We start from the raw sequence: 27,783 nt of genomic DNA on the forward strand, positions 1-27,783 counted from the left end.
GCATATAACCTGATATAGCTCCCATATAAACCGATCTCCCGATTTGACTTCTTGAGCCCCTGGTAGCCTCAATTTTTATCCGATTTGCCTGAAATTTTGCATGTGGTGTTCTGTTATGATTTTCAACAACTGTGCTATGTACGGTCCAAATCGGTCTATAACCTGATATAGCTCCCATATAAACCGATCTCCCGATTTGACTTCTTGAGCCCCTGGTAGCCTCAATTTTCTACTCATTTGGCTGAAATTTTGCACATAGTTTTATGTTATGACTTCCAAAAACTGTGCCAAGTACGGTCTGAGTCGGTTTATAACCGGATATAGTTCCTATATTTTAGCAAAATCCATGGTAGTGGGTTCCCAAGATTCGGCCCGACCGAACTTATGCCGCTTTTACTTGTTTGTGGAATCTTAATAAACTGAGGTCTGCAAATGAGTTTGACTGCCAGCTGTCAGCTTTTGTCTGTCAAAGTTGGCTGCTAAACTTTTTTTACTTCCCCTTACTTTGTGGTTTCAAAATCTCTGTGTAATTACCCCTTAAAATGGACTTCCATAAATTTCCATGTTATATTTTTTTCTCTTCTGCAAATTATTTTACTCGTATGTCTGTTCTTGTGTTGTATCCATTTCTGATAGTCCTTTTGTTTTTTTTTTAATTTTTCAAACAATTTTCATGTACCAAATAAACTTGCTTTAGTTATCAATTGAATTTCTCTATGAAATACTAGCTGTTGGTTGGGGGCCATGTCCACAACTCGCATACAGAAATATAACAAAACTCATGTTACTCTCAAATCGAAAAGTTGAAAAAAGAAAAACGAGACAAAAACTTGCCGAGTTGGGCCGGGACGAATCTTATATACCCTCCACCATGAATGACATGTGTCGAGTTTTTTTTTGTTGATCCAAATCGGATAGGAATTGCGCCCTCTAGTGGCTCAAGAAATCAAGACCCCAGATAGGTTTAAATGACAGCTATATCAGGTTATCTACCGATGTGAACCATATTCGGCATAGTTGTTAGAAGTCATAACAAAACACCTCATGCAAAATTTCAGCCAAATCAGATAAGAATTGCGCCCTAGTGGCTCAAAAAGTCAAGATCCGAGATCCAAGACCCCACGAAAATGGCTATCAATTTTCCGATAATCAATCAATTTAAAAATCTCAAAGCTTTAATATAATTGGGAGGTGCTTTCGGGCGGGGCAGTTCCCATATTGTCATAATGGGTCAATCAACCTATTTGACTTATATTTTTAAGGAAAAGCGCCACCTAGACTTGAACACAAATTTTAATCTGATATTCGTAACCTACTCCCAAATACCTTTCATTTGAGTCCCATATTCCCATGGTCGGCTAATATGCCCATTTGGGGGTACTTGGGGGTGGGGCGACCTCCCATTACTTGGACCTAATTTTTTATGGCATATTTGTAATCTACTGTCAAATACTTTTCATTTGAGGTCCATATTAACATGAACGTCGAATATATCTGTTAAGAAGAGTTTTTGGGTTGGGAAGGCCCGCTGGGTACTTGGACCAAAATTTTGGTACGATCTTCGTTTTCTAGTCTCCAATACGTTTCATTTGATACCCATATCGGTCCACTTTTCATTTTGGATGGCGTTGTTAGGGTGGGGGGGAGGTACCCCTCCCCCATCCGATATCTAAAAGTTATATAGCCTATGTTTCTTTCCGGACAAAGTTACACAGTCTGTGAAAATTTTAAGAAAATCGGTTCAGCTGTTTTTGATTCTACGGAACAAACAAAAAAACCGAGTCCCATGTAGTCATGATGGGTTATATGCCCATTTAAGAGGTTTTTGGGGGCTAGGGTGACCCCCTATACTTCGAACTGATTTTGTTTGGCAGATTCGTAATCTATTCGCGACTACCTTTCATTTGAGGCCCATATTGACATGAACGTCCAATATGTCTGTTTGGGGGAATTTTGGAGTTGGGGCGGCCCGATGGGACCTTGGACCCAAATTTTAATACCATATTCGTATTCTATTTTCCAATACCTTTCCTTTGAATCCCATATTGCCCCGATTGGTCCACTTTTGATTTTGGGTGGTGTTTTTGGGTAACGGGGGAGCGTCCGCCCCCCCCCCCTCCTTCCGAAATCAACAAATTACAAAGCCTATTTCTCCTTCCTGACCATATTTGTTATCTACTCCCGAATACCTTTCATTTGAGTCCCATATTGTCGTGATCGTCAAATAAACCTATTTTAAGGGGGTTTTGGGGCTGGGGCAGCTCCCCAGGTACTTGGACCCAACTTTCATTATGAAATTCGTATTATACTCTTGAATACCTTTCATTTGCATCCCATATTGTCCCGATCGGTCCACTTTTATTTTTAGGTAGTACTTTTAGGGAAGGGGGAGGGTCCGCCCCCCCTCCCGATATCATAAAAATTTTAAGATTTTGACCGAATCGGATAACAATGGCGGCTTCCAGGGACTCAAGAAATCAAATCGGGTGATCGGAATGTATGGTGGCTTTATCAGGGCATTGATCGATTTGCGCCGTACTTGGCACAGTTGTTGGAAAGCACTCCGTGCAAAATTTTAACCAGATCGGTCAAAAATTTCGGTTTCCAGGGGCTCAAGAAGTCAATTCATGAGATCGGTTTATATGGGAGCTGAAACTGTATGATCCATTTGCAAGACCTACATCAAAAAGAAGTCTCTGTGCAAAGTATCAAGCCGACATCCTCATTCGTTCCATCGCTATCACGATTTTGACAGACGGAGGGATGGGCGGACAGACATGTGTAGACCTACTTAAATTTTGATAACGATCAAGAATATATATACTTTATGGGCTCTTAGATCAATATTTGCATGTGTTACAAAACCGAATGACGAAGATAGCATACCCCCATCCCGTGGTGTAGGGTATAAAAATACAAAAAAATAATTGGAGCAATGAATCTGTTAACACCAAGGAACCGTATACAGACACTGACTTGTCGTCCGCTATTACTAGCCTAAAGGAGCAACAGAGAAAGTAATGTGGAACTAGTGTGTGTGTGAAGTAGTTGTGTGTGTGCCCTCTAAGTGTTTATTGCTGTTGTAAAATACCAAAAACGTGACATGCAATATTCTACCAACTTTCATTATTCTCCCTAAAACCATGTACGCTGGGGGGCATTCGCAGTTGCAATGTAGTAGCAAGGAGAGAGACAGAGGGTGAGAGGGGAAAATAGCAAATATGCAATTTGTTCTACATATGTAAATTATGCAACAACTCAAACTGCTACAAAGTATGTTAACTATTTCATATTCGAAATATTTGCTAGGAAGAGAGATGCGAGAGAGAGAGAGAGAGATGATGAGTGTGAGTTTTTCGAAAAATACGAGGGTGATTACAATGGTGGTGTTTTAGAGCCAGAAACTATAGATCCCAAAGTGAACAATTCCAGGTGTCTAAGAGAATGGAATGTAAATTGCAAATTTGAGGTCAAGTCTAATCTGCATCAAGGGACACAGACTTTTCCTCTTGGGCACGCGGTTTTTTTCCCTACTTGGATGCTATTGCAAAGGTATCTCTGAGAATTTTCATCAGAAAAGTAGACAATACGGTTGCGTTCCATGATGAGATGCTTTGGAACCCAACGCAAGGTCATATTTTCAAAAACGCCAACAATCTGTGGAGAGTATTCACTCCAAATAATGCCTTTTTAAGCTTGAATTATGGCTTAAAAACTTATGTTTGGTATATAAGGGGGAGAGCCCCACCTAAACCCCTTTCGAGCGGGCATGTGTACTCATCATGACAATATGAGCCCTGAATGCGAGGGATTGTCATTTGTGCGCACATGCATAGGACCACTGGTTAGCACGCACTTATTAAACACTTTGGTGGATGTGAATTAGTGTTCCTCTAGGGGAATGCACCTAAATGCGGGCGTAACGTATATGCTCTGGCATTCTGCCTTTTTTAAATTCGTAGCCTTCTTATATCCCCTCTCTCAGGAGAGGTTGATAGAAACATATCTTAGGGCAAACATCCCTGGAGATCGGCTGCCTTAGCAACAACATGCTGGCGAGACTAAGAACTGTCTAACACATTCCAGAGGAACTGGAATCTGTGGGTATGTCTTTAGTGACATTCAAGCTAACTCTTTAAGTTCAGGCCCGGAGGTCAACCAATAACAAATACTCGCCAAAGGGGGTTGTGAAAAATTCCAAAATTATGTGGCCTATTTAGACTTGAATAAGTCCACAGCTTTTCTATCGCTGGCTAGAACAGACATCTCAGTCATTGTGTCTGTCATGATGGGTCACTGGGTCTGTTCGGAAAAAGTGATGATAGATTGCAAATCGCAGAAAGATAAAACGATTTAATTGAGATTTTATTATACCCACCACCATGGGATGGGTGGAATACTTACCTAGTCATTCCGTTTGTAACATCTCGAAATATTGACCGGCTACGCCATAAAGTTTATGTATTCTTGATCGTCCGGAGATTTTGGGTCGATCTATCCGTCTGTCTGTCGAAATCCCGATAGCAGTCGAAAGCATTAAGATAGCCGCTTGAAATTTTGCACAGGTACATCGACTTAATACAGGTCGTTGGGGATTGGAAATGGGCCATATCGGTTCAGATTTGGATATAGCTCCAATACAAACCAATCTCGCGATTTGATTTATCGGCCCTTCGAAGCCGCAGTTGTTATCCAATTGGGCTGAAATTTTGCATTTGGCGTTCTGTAATGACAACCAATAATCGTGTTAAGTACGATTGAAATCGGTCTATAACCTGATATAGCTTCCATATAACCCGATCTCCGGATTCGACATTTGGATCGCCTGTAAACCGCAATTTTTTGAGCGATTTGGCTAATGTTTTGCATGTAGTGTTCTGTTATGGCGTCCAATAACCGGAGTCGTAGTTAAGATTGAAATCGGTATATAACCTGATATAGCTTCCATATAACCGGAACTCTCGACTCGATGTCTGGATAACCTGGAAGCCACAGTTTTTGTCCGATTTGGCTAACATTTTGCAAGTGGTATTCTTTCACAACTTCCAACAACTGTACCAAGTACGGTCTAAATCGGTCTTTAACCTGGTGAAGCTCCCAAATAAATCGCTCTCGATTAACCTAACTGGGTTCCGAGAAGCTTTCATTTTTGCCTGGTTTGGCAGAAATTTGGTACGTAGAGTGAAATTATGCCTTTCAACAAATTTTTTTTTGTATCAATTTTCCACGGAATCCATGGAGGTGGGTTTCAAAGATTCGACCCGGCCGAATTTAGCACGTTTCTACTTGTTTTATGCTGAGTCCCAACGGCGTGCTGCATAACGACACCACTTGGTAGTGGAGTTTAAACATGGCGGGACACCTCACAAATGTTGCCAATATTTGTAGGGGGATAGCCACAACTGAGAATTTTTCTAATGTTCACGCAGGGGCTTGAACCCAGGTATTCGGCGTCATAGGCGGACATACTAACCTCTGCGCCACGGTGGCCTGTTTTCTAATACTAGTTTGTTGGAAATTTTCATTAACATTTTGACGAAAAATGTCTTTGGAATATAAACAGTTTTGAGGGGAGCGCCCCATCCGGGCGGGCATGTGACCCGATCATAACAATATGGATATTAAATGAAAGCTTTTCGAAACTAGATAACGATTTTATAAAATGCATGTGAGTAAGAGGACAGAATTAGGATCTCATGGTCCTTAAAGCTCCATTGTTTCTAAAAAATTGTAAGGAAATTCTTGCAGATTCTTAAGAATGTTTTTTTTTTTTTTTTTTTGAAAATCGCTTCCATTTCTTAACTTTAAAAAATAATTTGTTCATATTGTTTCCCTATACATGCAGTGCATTGAGTTGGAGTGGATAGTTAGGGATCGTAGGGGCAAAAGAGGGAGTAGTGTTTATTGAAAATTCTTTTGATTTTTTGTATGTCGTAATTAGCGGGAAAGACATCTGCCGGAAATCGATGCCACATACGAACCGTCCTTGTGAAAAAAAAAATTTCTCTTGGTAGGGCATGGTTCGATCAGCTGGCCAATCGATTACAAACAAGAGCTGGCAAAATATCGATGAAACTATCGATAATTTATTTTTTGACTGTACATCGATTGATATTTTTCCGATAAATACTATCGAAAAAGTTAAATTTTTTACAAACTTAAACCAAAATAAGCTTTGCGACACTAAATGTATCTTTTTAGATGCATTTCGATTAATGAGGGCGCAATTTTCATCCGATTAGGTTAATATTTCGTACAATGATTTCGCTCATGACTTGGTTTTATTTGGTCTGTGCATTGACATCGAACTCCTGATTTTTAGTTCACATTTTTGTTTGAAATATAGGAGGTGGGAAATTAACGATAGTATCGATACTAACGATATTTATTATTAAAACTATCGAAAATATCGAATGTTGCGGTTATCGATAGTTTGCCAGCTCTATTTCAAACCGGTGTGAGCTACTAGAAAATCTTGTATTTCTCACAATCAACCTAAAGTCAGAAATCAGAAGACTGATTTCAGAAGAACACACAACGTGGAAGAATCGATATCGAATCGAAGAATCGAGAACAGCGCCGCACTACCCTCATTTCGATGATGTTCAAAATAAACCATAGAGTTAGAGTTGGATACCCTACTATCTCCAATCAACAGCAACTTCCGCCTCTGGACATAACCAAGCAGCTCCAAGGATGATTTTGAAGCTCCGTTATATTCCATTTTCGGCCTTATGTACGTAGTGTAGATATTCAGAAGATCAGAGAAAAGGTGAAATATTTATTACACCTCTTAAGAAAGCCCAAGGACTTGAATGCTTCCTTCGTCACTTCGAATACTTGTTTTGACCAAACGGACATCACATTGAATCTTCATCAAGAGCCTTTGACTGCTTGATATCTACCTAGTCGATAGAGAATGACAATTGTAAGGTGTCAGTAAATCGTTTGTGGGACATCAAACAGCTCTGCTTCTTGCGTGCATTTAAATCCACTCTGTTTATTCGATCCCTCTCAAAAATGGCCAACAAATGCTGGCAGAGTGTTAATTCCATAATTCGCCTCCTGTCTTCAATCTCTCGAAAACTCGGTCTATAGTCGAATGAAAGTTAGTGACAGAGGTTGCTGTCATAAGCGAACTAGTAGATCGGATTCTTCAGTCAGACCCAATAGATAGCCAATTAAAATAAGAAAAAGAGAGGGAAGAGAACCCATCTACAACTATTCTTATAGTGCGATCTTTAAGAAAGCTCGATATAAATCGAGCGAAGTCATTACCGACACCAAAAGCGTCAAGGCTTGAAAGGATTGCATTGTGCCAAACCCTGTCAAATACTTTGGAGACATCCACAGCCACGACTTTACTCTCATCGAACTGGTGAATAGAATAACTCCAAAGTTCCGACCAGATTGCCATCAGGTCACCTGTGGAGCGATTTCTGCAGAACCCATTGGCCGCTGAGGTGACTTTGATGTTCACTTTGAGAGAACTATTTCATGACATCCATTTTCCCTAATAAATTTCTAAGGTGCATAAAAATTTGATATGATTCTGGCTTTACCCCTTACTTGTAAGCACTAGTTATAGTTTTGCTTTACATTTTTTTGGAACTAAAAGGCGGCTACAAGTTCGTAGGTTACTTTAGCCCTCCTGGGAAACACACAAACACGAATATCATGTCCAAAATTGAGTTCAAATTATAAGGGGGAACGCCCTACCCCAAAAATCCCGAGCGGGCATGTTTACCAATCATAACAATATGGGACTCTAATGGAAGGTATTTGAGAATAGATGACGATTTTGAAAACTTTATATCAAAATTAAGACCAGGAAAGGACCTATGCATCCTTGAATATTTCGAAAATGTAAATTTTAACTCATGGTACTTAGTATGCCCCTTTTTTTCTAGACACTATAACTCTTTAGGATTCACTGCGTCTTATAGTAAAAGTTTAGCTTAATTTCTTGCTATTATCTATCCTCCCCTACTTCCATTTGCTTGCTATCTCTGCATGTATGCTAAAATAACATTAGAAACTAAGTTGCTTCTTGTCCATGTTTTCTGTATCTTTTCCTACTGCGGAGTTTGTGGTAATGCAACAAAATGATACAGAAGTGTATCAACTAACTTTTCATGTGCGACTAAATAAGAACGTCATATTAGCAACTATGCATAAAATAACCACAACTTTGGCACTTACAACAACAATACGCTGCACTCATGGTAGTGTCCTGTCGGTGTGTTTGTGTCAGGCTTCTGTGAAAACTCTCTGTGTGTGCAGGAAAACAGTAAAAAGGAAGTGATGGTATGTACTCATTTGTGAGCATTGTAAAGTGATTTGTTTAGAATAGGGGAAAGGCAAATAGGGTGTCCCTTCAAAGGGGGAGCAGAAAATTACACTATGTCTGCTATAAAATATCACTCAAAAGCATGGAAAAAGACAGACAGAGCCTAATATTCACATATTTTCAGCTTGCACTATTGAGACATGTTTTTCTGTAATAATTCCATCTGTTCTCGGCGACAATTAGACTGATAAGACAAACAACGCCATTTGTGAAGCACTTTAATTAAATCAAAATTTTGTTGCCCAACCTAATTTGAATTCAAAACGAAACTGAAAAATAAACGCAAAGATGTGCTGCTCATTGCTAAACCAACTGGCTAGATGACCAGAAAAGTACATCAGAAAAATAGAACATACAAACCTAATACTGATTGCATTTAGTAGTATCTGAAGCCTTATGATTTCCAAGAATTGCTTTTATAAATTAAAATTGATTGAAAATATTGATAAATAATACAAAAAAAGAACGATTTGCATCATAAGTGCCACTGCTAATGCCATGCTCTGAAAGGCAAAGACCAATAGAAATGGACAAAATGAAAAACAATTCAAATCATTTACATATAAATAAGGGCAAATGTAAGCCATTGCTTAAGTTGTGGTTTTCTGCAACAATGTAATCAAACATTTATTGATTTGAGGATTAGAAACACGTGACTTAGTAAGAAAGTAAAAAAAATCTGCTATAGTTACATTTTAGCACTAATATGACATACAAGCATGAGTTGTAGTTGTGCTTTTCAGATTTATGGAAACCTCAAGACTGCTACAAGTTCGTCGGTAGTTTTAACCCTTAAGGGAAACCATAAACACAAATCCGACATCCAAATCCAAGATTAAATTATAAGGGGAGCGCCCCACCCGGGCGGGCATATATCCCGATCTTAACAATATGGGACTCAAGTGACATCTATTCGAGAATAAACATGAATTTTGTTAAACACATATGAATATGAAGATTCCCGAAGGACCTTTATGCCTTTAGAAAGTAGATTCTTATTGGGTTGCCCAAAAAGTAATTGCGGATTTTTTAAAAGAAAGTAAATGCATTTTTAATAAAATTTAGAATGAACTTTAATCAAATATACTTTTTTTACACTTTTTTTTCTAAAGCAAGCTAAAAGTAACAGCTGATTACTGACAGAAGAAAGAATGCAATTACAGAGTCACAAGCTGTGAAAAAATTTGTCAACGCCGACTATATGAAAAATCCGCAATTACGTATTGGGCAACCCAATATATAATTTTATTGGAAATTTCCCGTGAAATCAAATAAAAACGAAATTATCTGTGGATATTGCAAATATTATATAAGCATGAGTTTGCCACTTCATGTAGGCCTTACAGATTTTTGGGAATTAAATATTTGTCGCTTATTTGAGCTAGGAAACCTTAAGCACAAGTCGTATGGCCGAATTTGAGATCAAACTGTAAGGGGGAGCGCCCTACCCGGTAGGGCATGTATCCCTATCAAGGCAATATGGGGCTTAAATGAAAGCTAATTAAAAGTAGGTAATGATTTTATATAACAGATGTAAATATGAAAACCCTGGAGGGGAACTATGAGCAAATTTCCCATAATATCAAATTAATAAGAAATTATCTGTGGATAGTTCAAATATCATATGAGCAAGGGTTTGCCATTACATACAGGCCTTAAAGATTTTTGGAAACTTAACATTCGTCGGTTATATGAGCAACTCTTGGAAACCTTAAGCACAAGTCTTATGGCCGAATTTAAGGTCAAACTGTAAGGGGGAGCGCCCTACCCGGTAGGGCATGTATCCCGATCAAGGCAATATAGGGCTTAAATGAAAGCTAATCAAAAGGAGGTAATGATTTTATATAACAGATGTAAATATGAAAACCCTGGAGGGAACTATGAGCAAATTTCCCATGATATCAAATTAATACGAAATTATCTGTGGATAATACAAATATCATATGAGCATGGGTTTGCCATTTCATATAAGCCTTACAGATTTTTGGGAACTAAATATTCATCGGTTATATGAGCAATTCTATTAATCCTTAAGCACAAGTCTTATGGCCGAATTTGAGATCAAACTGTAAGGGGGAGCGCCCTACCCGGTCGGGCATGTATCCCTATCGGGGCAATATAGGGCTTAAATGAAAGCTAATTAAGATGAGATAAAGATCTTATAACACAAATGTAAATATGAAGCCCGGGGAGCGAACTACAAGGCCTCATAGTTCGCTTTCTAAACTTCATATGTTTGCCAAATAGTGGTGAAATTATTTTCTTAAATTTTTTAAAGGAGGATTTTGTCGAAAATTATTTTAATTTCTTTAGATGGAAATATAATCGCTTATGTGGACGATGTTGTATTGCTGGTCCGAGGTAGGTTTCTGTCGTCGATTAGCAATCCTCGGAGGATCACTGAGGACATTGCCGCGAATGGGTTGAGGACCAAACCAAGGAAGACGGAGCTGGTGCTCTTCACACCCAGATACAAAATACCGCAGTTCAGACTCCCGTCCTTGGACGAAATCACCCTGCTGCTGTCGAAAGAGGCAAAGTTGTCGATTCGAAACTGTTTTGAAAGAGGTATATGGAAGAATACGGAGGAAAGGAATCGTAAGACACTGTGCTCTTTTTACTCCTGCAGGAGGATGTTTGGTATGTAATGGGGGGTAACCTCCAACATGATCAGTTGGATGTAGACGATCATTGTGAGATCAGTACTGACCTATGGGGCACTGGTATGTTGGAGGGCCGTGCATAAAAGGACTCGTAAGAGGGAGTTCGAGAAGATCCAAAGACTGGCATTGCACGGAGTCGCAGGGGCACTGAGATGCGCACCGCAGGCAGGTCTGCCATCGATGTTGACTATGCGGCCAATATTTGGAACTCCACCGCTTAGGTTAAGGGAGCACGGCATGCCGGAATGTAAACTGAGGAGGATCTCCTACTATCTGGCAACGGTACAGATTGGGATTAGGACTTAAGGATTCGTTTTCCCAGTAGGGATAAATGGAGGACGAATGCTGTGTGGAATGACACCTCGATCTTCATTGATGCCTCAAAGGTGGAGGCAGGGTTGGATTGGTGATCTAGTTCGGCGCACTCAACATCGGTTTATCTCCGAGACTACCGGACGAGTATACAATCTATCTGGCAGAGGTCTGTGCCATTACAGTAGCAGCAAAAGAAATCCTGGTAAGGGATTTCGGCCGTCAAAACTTAGAATTTAAGTGGACAGTATAAGAGGGCTGTGGATAAGAGTACTCGTACGAGGCAGTTTTACAAGTTGCACAAGACTTGACTGCATCGGAGTCACACGGGCACTTAGTTCCGCACTGCACTCAGGTCCGGAGGCGATGCTGGATATGCAGCCCATTGAGGCCTATATTCAGAACTGCGCCGCCAAGGTCGCGCATAGGCTGAGGGAGCATGACATGCTGAAGGATGAGAGGTGCGGCCAATTTGACTTCTTGAGCCCTTACAAGCCGCAATTTTTGTCCGATTTGGCTGACATTTTTCATGTAGTGTTCAATTAAGACTGTCAACAACAGCGCCAAGTATGGCCCAAATCGGTCTATAACCTGATATAGCTCCCATATAAATCGATCTCCCGATTTGACTTCTTGCGCCGTTACGAGGCACAAATTTTTTCTGATTTATCTGAAATTTAGCGAGCGGTGTTATGTTACGATTTTCAAAAACTGTGCCAAGTATGATCCTAATCAGTCTATAACCTGGTATAGCTCCCATATAAACCGGTCTCTTGATCATCCTTGTTCAAATGAACGGTTTTTGGGAGAAGAGTTCACATGATATTAAATGGGTGTTTATTATACAAGGGCTGTTCTGAATATCTTAAGGAGGAGGCGGATCCTCCCCCTAGCTTTAAATTTCAAAAACTCACGACCTCGTAGAATGGTACACCGATTTTACCGTATTTTCTGTACAAAAATGAAATGGCGAAGCGCCCTACCCCAAACACTTCAAAAACGTTCATGTTGAGCGATTGTGACAATATGGGTATCAAATAAAAGGTATTTAGGAGTAGAGTACAAGTCTGATATTTAAATTCAGTTTCCAATATCTGGGCCCGTTCTAACCACTAAATGTTTTAATATCTTAAGGGGGGAGGCGGACGTCTCCCCCTTACTTGAGTCTTCAAAAACGCCTAATCTCGAAGATGGGTACACCGATTTTAGCGAATATTTTTTAGCAGTTTGATGGTGGTCCAAAAACATGCACGTGTTATGCTAAAATAGTTTGAGCTAAGCAACCCGGGGGAGCGCCCCACCCTAAACCCCCAAACGGACATAGTAACCGATTGGGGCAATATGGGTATCAAATTAAAGGTATTTAGGAGTAGAGTGTAAATCTTGTAGCAAAACTTGCCCCCAAGCATCTAGGAAGACCCAATTCCAAAAACAAACCCTAAAACGACATCATGTCCATATCGGTACAATATGGGATTTAAATGAAAGGTCTTTGGAAGTAGAATTCTTGTTTGAAGAAAATATACAGGACTTAGTATCCGGGTACAGTCCACCTTTAAAAAAAACAGGATATTTAGATCATAATGGCAATAAGCGTCTAGGGACGACCTACCCCCTAAGCATGGGCATGTTTAATTTTTTTTACCTTCCCACATTTTGTTGTTACTATAAAATTAACTTGGCTTTAAAAACAGACCTCTATCAAATTCCTTTGAAACTGGCAACAGTTAATTAAGCCCCCCAAACGATTCCTCTATTCTATAACCCCTTACTTTTGAACATGAATCCTGGGTCCTTTTCCAAAATAGCAGATGTTTAGTGTTTTTGCTTGGAAATATGGTTTTTGTTTGGAAGTTCTCCCTCGAAACTTGTGCAATTTGAAAAGTTGTTGGATTCTTTTTCCTCCTGGCTTCTAATATAAATGTCACAACAGCCTTAATGGGGAAATACTTTTAGGTGACATTGCCTGTCACTAAATTCCTTTATGGTTAACATCAACGTTCTAAAATGTTTCCTTTCTTCCGCCGCCGGGAGCGAGCCGAACGGGGAAGAGGGCCTAATTAAAATAACTTAATTTTCATGTGGTAATTATGGTGGTTTAAGTGAGAAAGTAAATGAAAAGTTTCAAATATAAAGCTAAGGCGCAACTTCTTGCGGTTACATTGCGTAGGCAATGTAGCGAACGGTTTTCATCAAACGGAAAGACACTTTTAGGTGGTATAACATTTTTGCGCTAATTGAATTTTTACACAAAAGAAACGACAGATAATGAATGCAGCCCTTGCTCCTTTTGACTTGCGAATGAAATATGAGACAAGCTGAGAGGCTACTTGTATCAGTCTCCTTACATTTAACGAAAATGTCAAAATTTTGCTTAATTATATTCGCTCAGAGAGCGATAGAGGTGACTTATATTAAATGAAAGGAAAAAGGGTATAATTCATTTTTCTTTGAAATAAAGGGGTGGTGGATAGGTTTTGGTATGCCAAAATTTAAAATGTTCCTTAGATTTCCCGTTAGTGTAAATTTTGACAAAATTTCTCATTGAAATGGAAATTTCATATGCATAAGAAATTTACAAAAAAAGTTCCCAATAAAAGGAGGTTTGAAGAAATTTCCCTTAAAGGGAAATTTTCAAAAAAAAAATGCCCATGAAAAAGAAATTTTGACAAATTTTCTTGTAGAGTTTCTAATAAAATTTCGTAAAGAAAAGGAATTCTGTCAAAATTTCCTTATGAAATTTGCCCTTTGAAAACATCCTCCAAAAATGAGTGGATTAAAAAAATACCCTGAAATTTAAATCATAAAAAAACTCATACCAAGGAAATTTTGACGAAATTTTGGCAAAATTTCTTCAAAAATAATTTTTGATAAACATTTTTGTATAAATATCTTTTTATGGGTATTTTTGAATAATTTCCTAAAAGGAAAATTTTGAATATACCGCATATCTTCCTTTTTTTAATTTCCCTAAAGAAAAAAAAATTCCTACAGCAACGAAATGCTGAAAAACGTTTCCTTAGTAAAGAAATTATGAAAATAAAACCTATAGCTAACAAGCTTTCAAAAATTTTCCATAAAAGGGAAATTTTGGAACAAATTCTCTGAATAGGTAAAAATTTCCCTTTAAGGGATATTCTTTCCAAAATAATTTTTTTATTGCAGGAAAATTTTTTTATACGAAATTTTCAAAGAACATTTTTTTTTCAATTTACTTCAGAAAAAAATTTTAAAAATTTCCCATATATTTTTGATTTAAATTTACCTATTAAATTCCCTAGTAGTGAAATTTCAAAAAAGAATCACTTCACTATCAATATATTGAAACATTTTCTTATACAAACATTTGGAAAAATTTCCTTTAGAAAAAAAATCCTTTAGTGAAAAAATTTCCCCTAAAAAGGAAATTTTAGACCAATTTCTCCGAAAAAGCCCAAGTTTTCTTTTTAGGGATATATGTTAAAATTTTAATTGCTTAGTTTATACATATAGGAAATTATTTAAATTTCTTCGCAAGGGCAATTCTTAAAAAATTTCCAGCAAGGGAATTTTTAAAATTTTTTTTTAAATAGGAAAGTTTTAAAAAATTTTTTAAACAGATCAATTTATTTTTTTTAAAGGGAAATGTGAAAAATTCCCGGAAAGGGAAATTTGACAAAAAGGGAAATTTTCAAAAATATCCCAAAATGGGAAATTTTAAGAAATATCCCAAAATAGGAAATTTTAAAAAATATCCCAAAAAGAAAATTTTGAAAAAAAATCCAAATAAGGAAATTTTAAAAAATTTCACAAAAAGCGAAAATTTAAATAATATCCCAAATAGGAAAATTTTAAAAAATTTCCCAAAAAGGGAAATTTTAATAAAATATCCCAAACAGGAAATTGAAAAAAAAATCCCAAAAAGGGAAATTTTAAGAAATTTCCCAAATAGGAAAATTTATAAAAAAATTAAAATTTTTTTTTTATAATGGAAACGAAAAAAATATTTCGAAAAGGAAATTTAAAAAAAAAATTACAAAGGGAAATTTTAAAATATGTCCCAAAAAGGAAAATTTTAAAAAATTTTCCAAAAAGGGAAATTTTAAATAATATCCCAAATAGGAATATTCGAAAAAATTTGCCAAAAAGGGAAGTTTTAAGAAATTTCCCAAAAAGGAAAATTTTAAAAAATTTCCCAAAAAAGGAAATTTTAAGAAATTTCCCAAATAGGAAAATTTAAAAAAAAATTAAAAAGTTAAATTTGTAAATTTTTTTTTTAACAAGGGAAACGTAAATATTTTTTCGAAAAGGAAATTTTAAAAAATTTTACGAATAGGGAAATTTTAAAATATGTCCCAAAAAGGAAAATTTTAAAAAATTTCCCAAAAAGGGAAATTTTCAATAATATCCCAAAAAGTAAAATTTTCAATAATATCCCAAAAAGTAAAATTTGAAAAAATTTCCCAAAAAGGAACATTTTAAGAAATTTCCCAAATAGGAAAATTTAAAAAGATAAATTTGTAAAAAATTTTTTAATAAGGGAAACGTAAAAATTTTTCGAAAAGGAAAATTTTAAAAAATTTTACAAAAAGGGAAATTAAAAAAAAAATATCCCAAAGAAATTTCCCAAAAAGGATAATTTGAAAAAAATTCCCAAAAAGAGAAATTTTAAAAAATTTCCCAAATAGGAAATTTTAAAAAGATAAATGTAAAAATGTTTTTAATGAGGGAAACGTAAAAATTTTTCGTAAAGGAAAATTTTAAAAAATTTTTCAAAAGGGGAAATTTTTAAAAATATCCCAAAAAGGAAAATTTGAAAAAATTTCCCAAAAAGGGAAAATTAAAAAAAATTTTCCAAAAGGGATATTTTAAAAATTTTCCCAACAAGGGCAATTTTAGAAACATAAATGGAAATTTTTAAAAATTTCCCATAAATGGAAATTTTAAAAAATTTCCCATAAATGGAAATTTTAAAAAAATGTCCCATAAATGGAAATTTTAAAAATTTTCCCATAAATGGAATTTTAAAAAAATATCCCAAAAAGGAAAATTTGAAAAAGTTTTCCAAAAAGGGAAATTTTAAAAAATTTCCCGCGAAATGATTTTTTAAAAAATTTCCCAAATAGTAAAATTTTAAAAAATACTTTAAAAAGATCAATTTTAAAAATTTTTTTAAAAGAGTAAAAGGAAATTTTAAATAATATCCCAAATAGGAAAATTTTAAAAACATTCCTAAAAAGAAAAATTTTCCAAACTGAAAAATTTAAAAAAAAATTTAAAAAGATACATCTTAAATTTTTTTTTTTTAAAAAGGGAAACGTGAAAAAAATTTTCGAAAAGGAACATTTTTAAAATTTTTACAAAAAGGGAAATTTCAAAAGTTTCCCAACAAGGGAAATTTTAGAAACATTCCCATAAATTGAAATTTTAAAAAATTAACCGTAAATGTAAATTTTAAAAATTTCCCAAAAAGGGAAATTTTTGATAAATATAAATGGAAGTTTTAAAGTTTCTTCAAATTGGGAAATTTTAAATTTTCCTACGTAAGGAAATTTTAAAATTAAAAAAATATCTAAAAGGGAAATTAAAAAAAAAAATCCCGTAAAAAGACCTTTTAAGAGATTTCCCAAATAGAGAAAAACAAAACTTACCAAAAAGCGGAATTTTAAAAAATTTGCAAAAGGGGAATATTTTGAAAAAATTCTCATCTAAGGAAATTTTGCCAAATGTTTCTGAAGAAACGATACCTTATCTAAATTTTTCCTTAGTTTCATTTCTAAAGGAAATTTTTGTTAAAATTTAAAAATAGAATTTGTTAAAATTTAACGAAATTTTTCAATAGAAAAAAGAATTTTAAAAAAATTTCCCGTAAGGTAGAAAAATAAAAAGAAGGTGCGACGAGATTTTTTTTAAGTTTTATTATACAAATTGGAAAGAGCCCAGTTTCCTTAGAAACTCGTCAAGTTTCTTCGGCTATAAAATTTTTATAAAATTACCCACGGCCAGAGAATTTCTAAAAAATTTGCAAAAATTTAAAAAAAATTTCGTAAAAAAAAAATTGACAAAAGTCACTTAAAGATTTCCCTAACACATTGAGTACCAATCGGTTTTGAAGAAAACTTTCCCAGGAAGCCACTTTTGACTAAATAAACCCTCAAAAAAACATCCTAGACCCATTCATGCTTTTGCAAAAATATTCAGCGATTAAATTAAAAATCGCAACAATTCACTCAGTGTCGCACTTTTTGCACGATATGCCCTTTAAAGATAAAACTTTAAAATTTTTGATAATGAAATTTCGTTAAATTTCCCACAGAAAGGACGGTTTAATAAAAACTTCCCCCTTCCTCATAGGATGGATGGAGTGACAAACTTTGTTTTTAAACACCATGAAGTTAAATCGCCGCGATATACTTTACTGATCTAGTCCTGACCGTCCGTGTAAGTTTGAAAAACACGCTAACTTTCGTACGAGTTCGACTAGCTGTACGAAATTTTTCACAAATTCTTGTTATTGTAGAAAGACGTAGATTACAAACGGGGTCAAATCGGCCACATAAACCCATCTTGCGATTTAGTCAAATTTCCATTTGACAGAAATTTTTGATGATATCTAATGTCAAACTATCAAGTTCCACCAATTTTACCCACTTATCTTCATGCATTTCAAAATTTTGCTAATTAATTCAATGGTTAATGAACCTTCACTGAGCGAAAAGCTAAGCTAAGAGGTGTTATAACTACAAACAATTACCACCAAAGAACAAAAGGCCAACTTAAAACGCCACCTCATACCACATTTTCGAAAAACCAACAGACACCAAACAACAGAATAGGCATAGGGTAACAATTTCAACAAACCTCAATTTACCATGCCATAAGGCGTCTAACTGTCTGTCTGTCCGTTTTGTGCCGTATTGCCCTTTTAGCACCATTTGTACGAGGTGTCATTCACACGCTTAAGTTCACCTGTGAATGTTCTAACGTTTTATGACTGGTCTAAACGTTTAATTTCACTTTAGACCATTTTGGTAATGGAGTGACGAAATGGATGAATGTGTTTAAATTTTAGGAAATCATGGCAGTTTGCGGTCATTAACCATAGAGCATAGACCAAAACAAACAGTTTTTTTGTGATTGTCAATTTAGGCCATTGTTTAAGGACGATTCTTTTTTTGTAGGCTTTTATGCAATTGTGTTGTGTGTGTGTGAAATGGGAAGGTCTGCAGGCAATGAGAAGCAGAGCCTATTAGAAAATCAGCATTGCTGCACTAAATATGCAAATTATACGTGGCAGACGTTCGAGCTAAAACTGGGTGGAATAACTTAATTCAACTGTATTTTAGGTAAACGAAAAGCTTTAATGCGGGAAAAAAGTGTTAAAAGGGGTAAAGGGAGACCCAAATTAGAAGAACATGTAAAAGAAGGATTATTTCTTAAAGCGGAGTGTGAAAAGCAATTCTTGTATCACATTCGTTTTAAAATAGTTTAAACAGTAAACCATCGGCTCTTGCTGTTTTGTTGTTTGCTCAATATTAACGCCAGATTTTCGTTCTTGGGTAACAAAAGCCTCTCACAAGAAAGACATTGAAAAACTAGTAGTTGCTAGTCAATGGGAAAGGCTAAAAAATAACCTTTCCCATTAAACAGGGCAAAACGTACCCTTTCACATAGAAGGGTAAGGGTAAAAAATACCCTTCCGCATGAAACAGGACAAATAGAATCCTTCCCCGTAGAATTGCACAAAAAAAAGTATCTCTTCCCATGGAAAAGGGTAAAACTGGCCTTCCCCTTGGGAAAGGGTATAAAGAGTACACTTACCCTTGTTAAAGGGTATAATAAGTACCCTTAACCTTGAAAAAGAGTAAAATACTACCATTCTCCATTGGAAAGGATGAAACAAGTACCCTCTCCCATTAGAAAGGCGATAAATGTGTCCCTTACCATAAGAAAAGGTAAAAAAGGCAACTTTTCCTATGGGAAACTGTTGGAAAGTATTCCTGCCCTGGTATTGAAAGTAGTCTTCCCAATGGGTAATAAAATACCCTTAACAAGGGGAAGGGTAATGAAGTACCCTTAGCATTAATGGTTAATTTTTTTAACCATTCCCTTGGGGAAGCATACTTTGATGGTTCTTTCCCATTGAATGTCTACTTTTGCTAACCTTTCAGGCGGGTAGGGGTACTTTCATTACTCTTTCAGATGGGAAAGGACTTTAATTATTCTTTTTTATACTTTTTTTGGATGGGACTCTTCCCATCTGGAAGGGTAATAAAAGTACCCTTTATTACCCTTCCAGAAGGGAAGAGTTACATTTATTACCCTTTCCCATTGCTAAGAGTGTTTAGTGCTAAGAAAGTTTTATTACCCTTCCCATGGTAATAAAATTCCTTAGCAATAAACACTCTAAGCTGTGGGAAAGGGTAATGAATGTACCTTTCACATGGGAAAGAGTAATAAAAGTACCCTTCCTGGTGGAAAAGGGCAATACATCCCCGATGGGTAATGATAATAAAAAATACTTACCCATGATAAAGGATGATAGAAGTACCCTTTCACATATTAACAAATCATTACAGTACTCTTCCCCTTGGGAAAGCTTCACTTAAGTACCTTTTCCCGCGGAAATGAGTAATAATTGTGCCTTCCACATGGAACAGGGTAATAAAAGTACCTTGGTTATGGAAAGAGGTAATAAAAGTACACTTTCCAATTGGAAAGTGTAATAAAGTACCCTTTCCGATGGTAAAGTGCAATAAAAGCACCCTTCCCCCTGAGAAAGGGTAATTAAAATACCCTTCCAAATGGAAAGGGATAATTAAAGTACCCTTGCCCATGGGTAAGGGTCCTTAAAATACCTTTCCTTACGGGAAAGAGTCATTAAAGTAACCTTTCCCATAGGAATGGGAAAGGGTACTTTAATTCCCCCCTTTCCCCTTGGAAAAGGGTAATAAATATACCCTTCCTGAAGGGAAAAAATTCACCTTCCCCTTTGAAGAGGGTAAAACTATCCTAACCATGGCAAGGGTACCGAAAATAGCATTCCCAATGTGTAACAAAATGCTCGAAGCAAAAGGGGAAGGGTAATAAAAATATCCTTTTTCACCGAAAAAGTTAATAGAAATACCCTTTCCCATCTGAAAGGGTAAAAAAATAACCTTACTCATCTCAAAGGGTGATAAAATGACCTGAAAGGGTAATAAAATTACCTCTTCCCATCTGGAAGGGCAATAAAAGTACCCTCCCCATCTAAAAGAGTAATAAAAGTACCGCTCCCCGTCTGAAAAAGTACCCCTCTTCGTGTGAAAGGTTAACAAAAGCAGCCCTTCTCATGGAAAAGGGTCACCAAAGCACCCTTTCTCATGGGAATTGGTAATCAAATTACCCTTCCCCATGAGAATGGGTAATAAATATACCCTTTCTAAAGGGAAAAAATTTACCTTCCCCTTTGAAGAGGGTAAAACTATCCACCGCATGGGAAGGGTACCTAATATACCCTTCCCAATGTGTAATAAAATGCTCTAAGCAAAAGGGGAAAGGTAATAAAAATACCCTTGCCCATCGGAAAAGTTAAAAAAAAAACCATTTCCCATTTGAAAGGGTAAAAAAAATCCCTTTCCCGTCTCAAAAGGTGATAAAAGTTCCCTTTCCCATCTGAAGGGTAATAAAATTACCTCTTCGCATCTGGAAGGGTAATAAAAATATCCTGCGCCATCTAAAAAGTAATAAAAGTACCGCTCCCAGTCTGAAAAAGTACCCTTACTTGTCTGAAAGGTTAACAAAAGTAGACCTTCTCATGCGAAAGGGCCAGCAAAGTACCCTTTCCCATAGGAATGGGTAATCAAATTACCCTTCCCCTTGGAAAAGGGCAATTTTTTTACCTAAAGGTAAAAAATTTACCTTCCCCTTTGAAAAGGGTAAAACTATCCACCGCATGGGAAGGGTACCTGATATACCCTTCCCAATGTGTAATAAAATGCTCCAAGCAGAAGGGGGAAGGTAAAAAAATACACTTTCCCATCGGAAAAGTTGTTAAAAATACCCTTTCCCACCTGAAAGTGTAAAAAATACCCTTTCCCAACTCAAAGGGTGATAAAAGTACCCTTTCCCATCTGAAAGGGTAATAAAAGTACCTCTTCGCATCTGGAAGGGTAATAAAAATACCCAGCGCCATCTAAAAAGTAATAAAAGTACCGCTCCCAGTCTGAAAAAGTACCCTTACTTGTCTCAAAGGTTAACAAAAGTAGACCTTCTCAGGAATGGGTAATCAAATTACCCTTCCCCTTGGAAAAGGGCAATTTTTTTTAACCTAAAGGTAAAAAATTTACCTTCCCCTTTAAAGAGGGTAAAACTATCCTCCGCATGAGAAGGGTACCTGATATACCCTTTCCAATGTGTAATAAAATGCTCTAAGCAGAAGGGGAAAGTGTAAAAAATACCCTTTCCCAACTCAAAGGGTGATAAAAGTGCCCTTTCCCATCTGAAAGGGTAATAAAAGTACCTCTTCGCATCTGGAAGGGTAATAAAAATACCCTGCGCCTTCTAAAAGGGTATTAAAGGTACCGCTCCCCGTCTGAAAAAGTACCCTTCCTCGTCTGAAAGGTTAACAAAAGTAGCCCTTCTCATGGGAAAGGGCCAGCAAAGTACCCTTTCTTATGGGAATGGGTAATAAAATTACCCTTCCTAATGAGAATGGGTAATAAAAAAAATAACCCCTTCCGGATAGTAAAAATATCCTTTTCCATCGGAAAAGGTAATAGAAATTCACTTTACCATCTGAAAGGTAATAAAACTACCCTTTCCCAACTCAAAGGGTATTAGAAATACCCTTTCCAAACGGAAAGTAAAGGTAAAGTACCTTTTCCCTTCTGGAAGGGTATTAAAAGTACCCTCTCCCATCTGAAAGGGTAATAAAAGTATCCCTTCCAATTTGAAATGGATAGTATCCTTTCCCATGGATAGTACCCCTAGTCCTTCACATGGGAAAGGACCAGCAAAGTACCCTTCCCCATGGGAATGGTTAATAAAATCACCCTTACCCCTGGGAATGGTTAATAAAATTACCCTTCCCCATGAGAATGGGAATTGAAATTAGTCTTCCCCATGGAAATGGGTTACCAAATAACCGTTTCACTTGGGAAAGAGTAATAAAAGTACCTTTCCCCATGGGAAATTGTTGAAAAGGTAGTCTTCCCTTAGAATAGCCTAACAGTGACCTCCCCTATGGGAAACGGTATCACCGATAGCCTTCGCAATGGGTAATAAAATACCCTTCGCAACATGAGAGGGTAATAAAAGTACACTTTCCCATCTGAAAGGATAATACAAATACCCCTTTCTCATATGAAAGGGTTATGAAAATACCCTATTCCATCTGAAAGGGTTATAACAGTACCCTTTCCCACCTGCAAGGGTAATATTAGTACCATTTTCTATCTGAAAGGGTAAAAATTGTACCCTTTCCCATCTGAAAGGGTAAAAAGGGAACCCTTTCCCATCTGCAACGTAATAAAATTAACATTTCCCATATGAAAGGTTAATAAAAGTACCCTTTACCATCTGAAAAGGTAAAAAAAGTACCCCTTCCCATCTGAAAGGTTAGCAAAAGTAGCACTTCTCATGGGAAAGGGCCAGCATAGTACCCTTCCTCATAGGAATGGTTAATAAAATCACCCTTCCCCATGAAAATGGGTAATAAAATTAGTCTTCCCCATGAGAATGGGTAACAAAATTACCGTTTACCTTGGGAAAGAGTAATAAAAGTAGCTTTCCCCATGGGAAATTGTTAAAAAGGTAGTCTTCCCTTAGAATAGCCTAAAAGTGACCTTCCCTACGGAAAATAGTATCACCGATTGCGAAGGCAATGGGTGCTAAAATACCCTTCGCAACATGAGAGGGTGATAAAAGTACCCTGTCCCATCTGCAAGGGTAATAATAGTACCCTTTCCCATACGAAAGGGTAATAGAAATACACTTTCCCTTCTGAAAAGGTAATGGTAGTACCCCTTTCCATCTGAAAGGGTAATAAAAGTACCCTTTTCCATCTGAAAGGGTAACAGAAGTACCCTTTCCTATATGTAAGGATAACAAAAGTACCATTTCCCATATGAAAGGGTAAAAAAGTACCCTTTCTCATATTAAAGGGTATACAAATACCCCTTTATCATATGAAAGGTTTATAAAAAACCCTATTCCATCTGAAAGGGTTATTAAAGTACCCTGTCCCATCTGCAAGGGTACTAATAGTACCCTTGTTTATCTGAAAGAGTAATAAAAGTACCCTTTCCCTTCTGAAAGGGTAATGGTAGTACCCCTTTCTATATGAAAGGGTAATAAAAGTACCCTTTTCCATCTGAATGGGTAACAAAAGTACCATTTCCCATATGAAAGGGTAAAAAAGTACCCTTTCCCATAGAAAAGGGTATTCAAAGTACCCTTTCTCGTCTAAAAGGCTAATACAGGTACCCTTTTCCATCTGACAGGTAATAAAATTATCCTTTCTCATCTGGAAGGTAAAAAAATTACCCTTTCCCATACGAAAGGGTAATAGAAGTACACTTTCCTACCTGAAAGGTAATAAAATTACCTTTTCCTATCTGGGAGATGATAAAAGGACCCTTTCCCATCTGAAAGGGTAACAAGATTTCCCTTTTCCATACGAAAGGGTAATAAAAGTATCTTTTCTCATCAGAAAGTCTAATAAAAGTTCCCTTTCCATCTGAAAGGTAATAAAATTACACTTTTCCATATGAAAGGGTAATAAAGGTATCCCTTCCCATTTGAAAAAGCTAATAAAAGTACCCCTTTCTATCTGAACATGTAACCAAAAAATCCTTTCCCATGTGAAAGGGTAATAAAAGTACCCTTCCCCATCTGAAAGGCTAATAAAAGTACCCTTTTCCATCTGGAAGGTAAAAAAATTACCCTTTCACATATGAAAGGCTTATAAAAGTACCCTTTTTCATCTGAGAGGGTAACAAAAGTCCCCATTTCCACATGAAAGGGTAATAAAAGTACCCTTTCCCATATGAAAGGGTAATCCAAGTACCCTCTCCCATCTGATAGGCTAATAAAATTAGCCTTTCCCATATTAAAGGGTAATAAAAGTACCCTTTCCTATCTGAAAAGGCCATAAAAGTACACCTTCCCACCTGAAAGTGTAATAAAAGTACCCTTAACCATCTGAAATGCAATAAAAGTACCCTTTCCCATATGAAAGGCTAATAAAAGTACCCTTTTCCATCTGAAAGGGTAATAAATGTACCCTTTCCAACCTGACAGGAAAAGTACCCTTTCCCATCTGAAAGGGTAATAAAAGTACCCTTTTTCATATGAAAGGGTAATAAAAGTACCCTTTCCCATCTGAAATGCTAATAAAAGTACCCTTTCCCACATGAAAGGGTAATAAAAGTATGCTTTTTCATCTGTAAGAGAAATAAATAAATTAAAATATCCTTTCTAAAATGAAAGGGTAATAAATGTACCCTTTCCCATCTGAAAGGGTAGTAAAGGCACCCTTTCCTATCTGAAAGGGTAATAAAATTACCATTTTTGTCAGAAAGGGTAACAAAAGTACCCTTTTCCATTCAAATTGAGGTTAGCATGTCCACCTATGACGCTGAACGCCTGGGTTCGAATCCTGGTGAGATCATCAGAAAAAATTTTCAGCGGTGGTTTTCCCCTCCTAATGCTGGCAACATTTGTGAGTTACTTTGCCATGCAAAAACTTCTCTCCAAAGAGGTATCGCACTGTGGCACGCCATTCGGAGTCGGCTATAAAAAAGGAGGCCCCTTATTTGAGCTTTGAATCGGACTGCACTCTTTGATATGTGAAAAGTTTGCCCATGTTCCCTATAGTGGAATGTTAATGGGCAAAATTTGCAATTGCAACTTGATTCCTAAAAGTCAGGTTTTCTTTGATGTCGATGGAATGAGGATTAGCACAGTATTTTTGTCCTTCCTACATCAGATCAAAGTACACGGACCAACTTTCTCAATATATTTGCCTATAAACTGTTATCATGATGGGACTATGAATCAATTCCTGTAAAAAATGGATCTAGTATGGTTTGTTCTGTCATTATTAAAGGTCTTTTCTTCTCATCAGTATCTATTCCATACCTAGGGACTTAGATTTTTATGTTTTTTTTCCAAGTATCAAACATCTTATCAAATTAAAAAACCAAACACGCGTGTTTCATTATGCGTGATGAATTTTTAAAAATTTTTGATTTGTGAGGTTTTGTGAAAAGCCCCTGAGGGGGGGAATATTATCGCCTTACTTACTTAAGGTGGCACAAATGTTGCCCAGAGAAACTTGTTCAATCTGTTATTTGTGTGCGTTTTTTTTTTTTGTTCCTCTTAATATTATTATCGGCTTACATGTTAGGAGGAAATACAATTTTTTATACAATTCAAGTTTTTTTTCTTTGTACAGAAACGCAAGTGTTAGATAAGAATATTAACAACTTTGTACGGAGAATTTCATATTTTGATGTGTATAGAAAACTTAGTGGGCCAGTAAAATCAACCTTATGTAGCAGTGACCTAAATCAATGTTGAGATTATGGGGCAGGAACTTTGAAAAAAAAAAAATTCCTACAATTCTGATGTTCTCAAACGTCTATTGAAATTTGAGTAGTGGAATTTATGAAATTCAAAGAAATACAATTTTTTAAGAACCTTATGATAACCTTGACTTTTGGTGTTATCTGGGAATATCATCAGCACATGACATTGCGTAGAATATGGGTTAGACATTCTGAAAAAAAAATCATTCCCTTGAAACGTAAGTTGAGTTTTTGGGCCGAAGCTGTATGAATTGAAAGGCTGATAAGAAATTAAGTCAATTTCTCTCTCTTTCTTTGCAGTTAAAAAAAAACCTCTTTTTTTTCAAAAGCGCAACAAAACGAAACAAAAGCTGCCCCAATTTTAATTAAAAAAAAATACAATTTTATGCTGAATTTTTTCAAAGCATTCGTGTTAACAAAAAGCCAAGTTGCTGCAACAATGTTGTGCCTCTTTACAGAGCCAAAACTAGTTTAGACCAATTTATGTGTAACAAAGTAACAACCAAGAAAAGCCAAACGATAAACTCCTTTGAATCCCCCTTGTCCCCCTTTTTCGTGTATTATCTCTTCATACATTTGCTATGGTGCGTATGAATGTGGCCGCGTCCAACGAACAACAACCACTGCAGGAACAGCAGCACATTCTTAAGCAAAGTTGTGATAACTCAGCAAATTATGGCGACAATGTTGCTGCCACTACCAACACAACAGCATTAAACAATTCGACATCGTCTAGTTGTTCCTCATCTTCGTCATCGTCCTCATCGTCTTCATCAGTGTCGTCGTCGTCGTCGTCGTCAACGGCTTCCGCGAACGCCGCCATTTCGTCGGCATCATCACCAAATAATTCAGTGGCATCCGCGTCTGAGCCTTTAAGCTCAAGTGATGATATAGTAATGGTAGTGCCACAGCAACAACAACAACAACAAGGTCAACAACAGCAAATAGTGCATCAACATGCAGCACCTCCACCACCACCACCACAACAATATACACACCTACAACATGTACCGCCTCCACCGCAACATGTTATGACAGGGCAAATGTTGGCTCAAGCACCTCCACCACCACCACCAGCAGCACTACACCAGTCACAATTATCACCCACGGATACTGGCTCTAATCCCTCTTTGCCCGCAACACCGCCCCTAATACAACAAACCTCCACTCCTCCTCAGGGCGCCCAATTGGTGCCTTGTGCAGTGCATCATCCACAGCAACATCAACAGCATCAGCAACAAATGGCCTTAGTGGCAGCCATGCAGGCTCATATGGCTGCCACCGGTGGGGCACCCATGGCGCCACACTTGCATCATCATCATGTGGGACCACCGCCCATGTCACATCATGGTCCGCCGCATGGTCCCTTGCCGCCCGGACCACCACCGCCTTGTCCTCAGGCCATGGAAAATGGTCATGGGGGTTTGTCGCCCAGCGGTTCAACAGCCAGCACCGTCAGCTCGAACAGTAATGGTGGTGTTGGTAATGGGGGCAATGTTGTTGCTGCCACTGCGGCTCCTGGGCCCGTGTACATACAATATCATGGTGATTACTATCCCACGGAATACTATATAGCTCCACATCCGCATGAGGGCATTTGTCCCCAGCATCCACATCATCATCAGGCAATATGTGCCATACCAGCGGATTATGGTAAGTTTTTTTTTTAATATTTTGTCTTTTAATATACACACCTAACCGAACCGGGCCCGCTCCGTTGCGCCTTCTATAACTCTGATATCTTTTTAGGGTGGGGACACTTTGCCCTGAATGGGGATATCGAATTCGTGCCATTGTAGCCTATGACGCTGAACGCGTTCGAATCCAGGCGAGAATACCGGACAAAGCGGTGTTTATCCCTTCTTAATGTTTGCGACATTTCCGAGGTACAATGCCATGAATGGTCATT

The 27,783-nt window shown here is 37.0% G+C and overlaps 1 protein-coding gene across 1 annotated transcript in view; it reads left to right on the plus strand.

Annotated features, from left to right (window-relative positions):
* Positions 1–27,783, plus strand: part of LOC106092768 (fibronectin type-III domain-containing protein 3A) — a 587,249-nt gene that overhangs the window by 112,147 nt on the left and 447,319 nt on the right. The window contains exon 2 of the mRNA XM_059366134.1: positions 26,175–27,527. Within this exon, the coding sequence (XP_059222117.1) occupies positions 26,456–27,527 (1,072 nt within the window). The 5' untranslated portion in view covers positions 26,175–26,455. The remainder of the gene's footprint in view (positions 1–26,174; positions 27,528–27,783) is intronic.

This window comes from Stomoxys calcitrans, chromosome 3 (assembly GCF_963082655.1).
Source record: "Stomoxys calcitrans chromosome 3, idStoCalc2.1, whole genome shotgun sequence".
NCBI lineage: Eukaryota > Metazoa > Arthropoda > Insecta > Diptera > Muscidae > Stomoxys > Stomoxys calcitrans.